General features: G+C 40.9%; 1 protein-coding gene across 1 annotated transcript; it reads right to left on the bottom strand.

Annotated features, from left to right (window-relative positions):
• Positions 1-2,163: 2,163 nt before the first annotated feature.
• LOC134616625 (gamma-interferon-inducible lysosomal thiol reductase-like) lies at positions 2,164-6,119 on the bottom strand. Its single transcript, XM_063461543.1, has 7 exons — positions 5,892-6,119; positions 4,718-4,906; positions 4,449-4,523; positions 4,212-4,298; positions 3,935-4,087; positions 2,484-2,552; positions 2,164-2,405 (listed from the first exon to the last, which is right to left on the bottom strand). Exons 1-7 carry the CDS (start codon positions 6,009-6,011, stop codon positions 2,340-2,342), a joined length of 759 nt encoding a protein of 252 aa, XP_063317613.1. The 5' UTR covers positions 6,012-6,119; the 3' UTR covers positions 2,164-2,339.
• Between the last annotated feature and the right edge of the window lie 163 nt (positions 6,120-6,282).

Raw genomic sequence — 6,282 nt, 5'->3', positions numbered from 1 at the left:
TTTCAGGTCCTGAGACCAAACACACTATCACCTTGGACACAATAGACGGTTCTTACAGGGAGACAGTGTTTGGGATTTCGCTCTCAGGGCTTCTCTGTTTCAGCGTCAGCGTTGAGGGGAAACAGATAAGAGTCCTTGTTTGCCGCTGTATCCCGTGACCCTATCTCTCCTTCTGCTTGGGAGTTTCACCTTTCCATAAACAAATGTCAACAGACTCTGGAGTTTTATTGTTGACCGTTTCTATCCAAGATCACCACGAGAGGGGCCGATGTGTCAACTTCATGGATTATGAGTTGGATCGATCAAGAGAAAGCTATGCTGCAATACATTAACTTTGTCTTTGATACCAAATGATTTCCTTCCTTAATGACACAATTTTATACTTTAATGCTGTTGCTTATTTTCACGCACAAGCTCCCATTAAAGTTTCCACAACTATTTGGCAACAGGCACAAGAAAGGAAAACAAAACACGTAGCAGTGCAATTACATAATCCACATTAATCACACATCATAGCTTTCCATTTAGTTTTTGCGAATGTGTAACCAGTTCACTTTCTTTTGAGTTCATAAAAGAAAGCAAATGAAATAAATAACCAATCCAAGCGTAATAAAGGTTGCCGAATTTCTTAAACGTGAAATTATTACTCTTACCTCTGTGAAGTTGAAAATTTTTGAGTTATTTCTCCTCATACTTTCAGCTACTGGGAACCAGACAAATGAGAAGGAAATACCAACGAGGAGGATACAGGAACTACAGTTAAGATGAGATATGAAGCTGTCTGTGGCACCAGCATTTAGCTGGGATGTCACTCAGTACAGACCAAACTGTCTCCCCGCCTCTTCAAAACCCTCAGCTGTCATCACATCGGTGATAAACAGCAAACTTTCTTAGTAGTAGTAAACCGATTTGACCCAAAAGCGATGTTTTGGAAAATGACGACAATTAGTCGCCAAAACAGAAAGTATGTGGAGGCTGCAGATGCTGGTAGAGAGATTGAGGTGGTGGAACAGCCTGCGTGGCAGGCCATTAGTCATGTGAGTCTATCTGTCTGCAGAATCTGTGGACCTTGCGGATCCAGACCTGCCGGTCAGTGCAGCAAAACTCTGGGTTTGATCAAGCTGTTGCCTGAAATCTTCTCATTTAAGCTGTTTTTCTTACTCCATGAACACGGTTTAAATTTGTAGTTGTAGGTGAGTCTGTGTTAAAGATTCAGGAGATTTTGTGAACTTTAATGAACCTGTGCCTCCTGATGCTAAACCCACATTAACTCCGGTTTAAAAAACAAACAGAACGTGAAGTATAAGGTCAACTGTGACACATGTTTTCAAGGCCATTAGGCATGAGCTTTAGATTACCTATTATCCTACTATTTACATTAAATCTGACGCTGTGGGAGACTACAAAGACAAAGAATCTAGTAAATAAACTCAAAATATCAGTTTTAATACAACACTGTGACAACACTGTGTGTGTGTGTGCGCAAGCATGTATTCATATCTTTGTGGGGACCAAAACTTGGAAGTTTACTATATTTGTGGGGACCAAAATCCTGGTTCCCACAAGTTTGAAGGCATTTTTGAGACTCAGAATGTGGTTTTAGTCACGGAGTTACAATTGGTTATGGTTAAGTTTAGGGCAAGGGTTAGGCCAGGGGTGGGCAATTCCAGGCCCCGAGGGCCGGTGTCCTGCAGGTTTTAGATCTCACCTGGGTCAACACACCTGAATCACATGATAGTTCGTTACCAGGCCTCTGGAGAACTTCAGGACATGTTGAGGAGCTAATTTATCCATTTAAATCAGCTGTGTTGGTTCAAGGACACATCTTAAACCTGCAGGGACACCGGCCCTCGAGGCCTGGAGTTGCCCACCCCTGGGTTAGGCATTCATTTTCGATGGTTAGGGTTAGGGGCTAGGTAAAGCATTGTCTATTAGATGTCCCCACAAGATATTAATACCCTACTGCGTGTGTGTTTATTACCTCTAACAAATGACGATTTGTGTTTTTGGGATGATTTATGAATTTGTGTACCTCCATCTAAACTGTTTTTTTAAAAAAGTTTAGCAAAAAACACTTTAAATAGGGCAAATACCAAAGTGCTACAAAAACCATTTATGATTTTATGGTTTCCATAGATATCAATTCAATGACAACACAGTCTCTTAAGAAGGTAATGTGTGTTTTTATATTTTGGAATTACAAAAGTGAAGTGATCAAATTCTTCGAAACAAAGTGCAAAAACACAAAAAGAAAAATAAAATCTTTGATGACATTCTTCAGTGTTTCTTGTTTAGAGGCCACACCTGGCTAGTAAACAGGCATGTGCAGAACTGCTCCTTCACACATTCTGGCAGTAAGTTTTGTAGTGCATCTGGCTCCCCCCGCAGGCCGCAGGCTTAGTGCCCTGAAAAAACAAAACAAAAAAACACTTAAGTTGAAGTAAATTACAAGGCAGATATCTAGTAGACATTGATGACTGTACCTTGTACATGCTGCAGACGAGAGTGAGGAGAGAATTCATGGCTTTGTCCTGCAGGTCGTCTGTATGCTCCTACAAATCAATGAAAATTAATATTCCCAACATTTAAAAATAAGCAACTTCTCATACCTCAGTTATACAGTTTGAATGGTTTATTAAGGCAACAGACACTTAGCAGTACACTTTGTCTTAAACCTGGTGATACTGGAATGTATCACCAGGTTGTATCACCTGGTGTATCACCTGACGGCCTCTGAATAAGAGGCCGTCAGAGACAGATCATCTGATTGACATCTTGTTAGATTGCTAGGTGCATGACTTGCAGGTGATTGCAGGTCACAGCAATGTCATATAACTGTAAGGAAGACAGGTGTGAATGACTAAGGTGGTAAGTGCAAATGCTGAGAGAGACCATTTCCAAAAAGGGACAGGCAAATGCAACAGATAGAGCTGAGCAGCCTGATAACCTTATATTATGGATGATCTGAATTTAGCATTTGACTTGCTTTTCACAGGAATCCCAAATAAATATGATTGCCGTCAATCTTGGGTCATGTGATCTTAGCAAAATTGTAATCAGGTGAGGCACACTTACTATGCACCTATTGCCATATGGATTTTGGAAATCTAAATACAAAAAGAAGACCTTAAGTTGGTCCAGGAAGTACGGTACATAGTAAAACTCCTAACAGCAAAAAAGTGTTTAACATTCCAATACTAACGCCTCTAATAAAGAAGAGGGGTTTAAGTGGGCGTGCCTGCAATCCACATGTGACTTGCTTTAGACAAAACTTCAGTTTTTAATGTTAGGGTACTACATGATGGCACGTGAAAAAGAGGCAGCATGTCCCTTTAAGCTTTGGAGGTCCTGTGAAGCTGTAGCTTTACATGTATCAGTCCCAGCTTTCTTTCACTTACAGATTTGGGCTTTGATGCAGATCAAGTGTCAAACTCATCACTGAAAAAGTAACAGCGCTTCTTTTGAAGGACAGAGTCAACATCAGATCTGGATCATTTTAAATCACTTTCTCTATTCCAGTCTGATGTCTTACAGTTTCTCACCTCTTCATTATGTTTTTACACAGTAGGGGAAAAACTTCCACTTCCATGCTGTATGTCATTCAAGTCTGTCTTCTCTCTCCTATAGTTTGTATTGTGTCCTGTCTCCCTTTTCCTTTCTGCTCACGCCCCAGTTGGTTGCGGCAGATAGCTAACAGTCAGAGAGGAGGAGGGTTTTATATCTGTTAAAGGGGAGTTTTTCATTCACACTGTCATCAAGTGCTGCTCATTGCAGGTTGTCTGATTGTTGGGGTTCACTTACGTCGTAGGGTCTTTACCCTATGAGATAAAGTGCCTTTACGTGACTGTTGTTGTTATTGTTATTTGGCACTATGTAAGTAAAACTGAACACCATGATATTTGCAGGATAGGCTGTTACTGCAGTAAAGTCTTACCCCATTAATGGTGATCCAGGGCACGTACTGGTGTGGAGGTTTCAGGGCAGCCGTCTCCAAGGCATTTTGATGCATCAGCTGGTTTCCTTGAGGACCATTGACGCAGCTCATGACTTTGTCCCAGCTCAAACTGGGGTCATAGACTCCAGTACACTACAACCAAACATGGTGGGACATGAAACGGCAATTTATTAGTGACCAAAAAAAAAAAAAAAAAAAAAGTCATGGACTGAGTGGTCTAGACCAGTCAATCAAGCAAACACGCACACACACTTACAGCTTTGGCTGAATTGATGACATCAGAGGAGGACTCCATACAGAAGATGATTGGAAAAGCCATCTTGGACATGTTCATCAAACAAGTCTAGAGAAAAAAAAAAAGAAAAAGCAAATATTTCATTCATTTAAAACAAATAAGCATTTTGAAGCAACACAGCAAGATGCTTCTGACACCAGACATGACACATTATTCAGCAGTTTGAGCTGTTGGTGTGTGTCTGGGGTGCAACGTTACCTCAATCATGTTGCCCAGACACTCCTTTTCTCCATGCTGGCAAGTAAAGACGTACTTTTCATCCTGTTTGACCTCCTGGAATGGAACACAGTTGCCAATGATGTACTTGGGTAAAATTTTTAAAATTTTTGACAGATATAGTGATGAGAACTCTTGGGTTGCCTTTGACCATAAATGTTTTTGCACAGGCTTTTTCTATGCACTACTCAAATATTTAAGGTAGATTTACAATCCCAGCCTGCAACCAAGCTGCTTGGCCGACTGCTTACCTGGGCATTGCCGAAAGGCACCAGGTTAACAACCATGATGTCATTCAGGAGGACCGCCGTGGGGAAGAGCATCATAACGAGAAACTGTCTGCACCCAGGACACAGACTCTCGTAGTAAAGCCCCACCTCAACGGGATTGTCTGTCTGTTGGGACTTGGTGTAGTTGGAATGAAGGCACGACTTCAAAACCTACAGCAAAGAGCAAAACAGGGAGGTCAGCTTCTTCAAAACGCCACCACGTTCAAGACTCCAGAGGAAGCTCAGCATCAGTGAGAGTTATACTATGACTTCTCATCAATAGCATGTGGTTGTAATTACTTGTGATTGAGCCAATTTCAGCTGAAAATGCTACAGAAAGAAAGGTTGAAAACGTGCATTAGCTGGTCCTTTTTTATGACTTAAAAACAGCATACACAGATTACCTATCAAGTTGTTGCAGCGATTGTTTTTAAAAGTTTGAATTATATTTATATTGTTTATTGTATTATAATTGTGATTGTAATATTGTTAATAAATCTATCACCCTTTACATGATTATATCTTTTATTCACTGTATGCCAACTATGGTAAGACCAACTAAACTGGCTCCTTAGTGGTGCATGTAAAGACCGCACAGCTGGCAAGGAAATGGCATATTTGAAAGTTTTACTTCCTAGTTCCTTAAAACCTAAAAATAACAGTTTCTTTCGAAGTCCAGTTAACAGACAAAGACAAAAAAGGTTACAGAGTTTCAGCGAGTATTTGTTAGCTAACACCGAACATTAGCTATAAATAATTACTTAATAACACAAGTGACGTCATTAAAAGATGAATAAAAGGGCAACGCTTAAGGATGACACTGATTTTTGTAAGAGACTGGCTCCGCTAACTCCATGTGCATGATAATTTTTCACCTCTCCACATTCAGACTATAATTTTGAAGTCTTTATCAGAGGAAACCATTATTTGCGGTCAGGTCAGTTTACTCACCTGAAAACTGACCGCATATCACGTTACAGCGACGCACTCATTGGTGCTGCTACGCTTTCTCTCAGTGCGCTTTCTTTCCTTCTCATAAATATAGAAACTTTTATTTAGCTATTGCCTTACCTATGAAAGTGGCTAACGTTGTCGACACTAACTAGCCATTCAAAATAGCTCTTGATAAAAAGTTATGTGTATATAAAGTTCTTACCCCGCACTCAACAGCCGAGTCAACAGATGAACACCAGTTTAATGGCGACTGGGAGCATGAGGAGTACACGGAGGAGCCGACGTACCCAAAAGCCAAAAACAGCAGCAGTAGTGCCTTCATCCTTACCTACAACCAAGTCACTGTTTCTAACTGTCGCTAGCACCACAACACGGACCCACAAACAACTGTGCGGGTCCACTCTTTAATACTCGACCGCGCTTCCTCGTGCAGGTTAGCTGTTTTTTGATTGGCTGTGGTCTTAAGCGTCACTTGTATCTAGGAGACATCCATCCAAAGAGAGCGAAGTCTCTGCTGCTGTTCTGAGGAAATAGGACTGTCATATGATTGGCATGCTAGTGTGTAGTAAGTTTACACATCCTAAAGTTCGTGA

Source organism: Pelmatolapia mariae, linkage group LG18 (genome assembly GCF_036321145.2).
Source record: "Pelmatolapia mariae isolate MD_Pm_ZW linkage group LG18, Pm_UMD_F_2, whole genome shotgun sequence".
Classification (NCBI taxonomy): Eukaryota; Metazoa; Chordata; class Actinopteri; order Cichliformes; family Cichlidae; genus Pelmatolapia; species Pelmatolapia mariae.
Note: the sequence above shows the minus strand (reverse complement) of the source record. Positions and strands in the feature narration are given on the sequence as shown.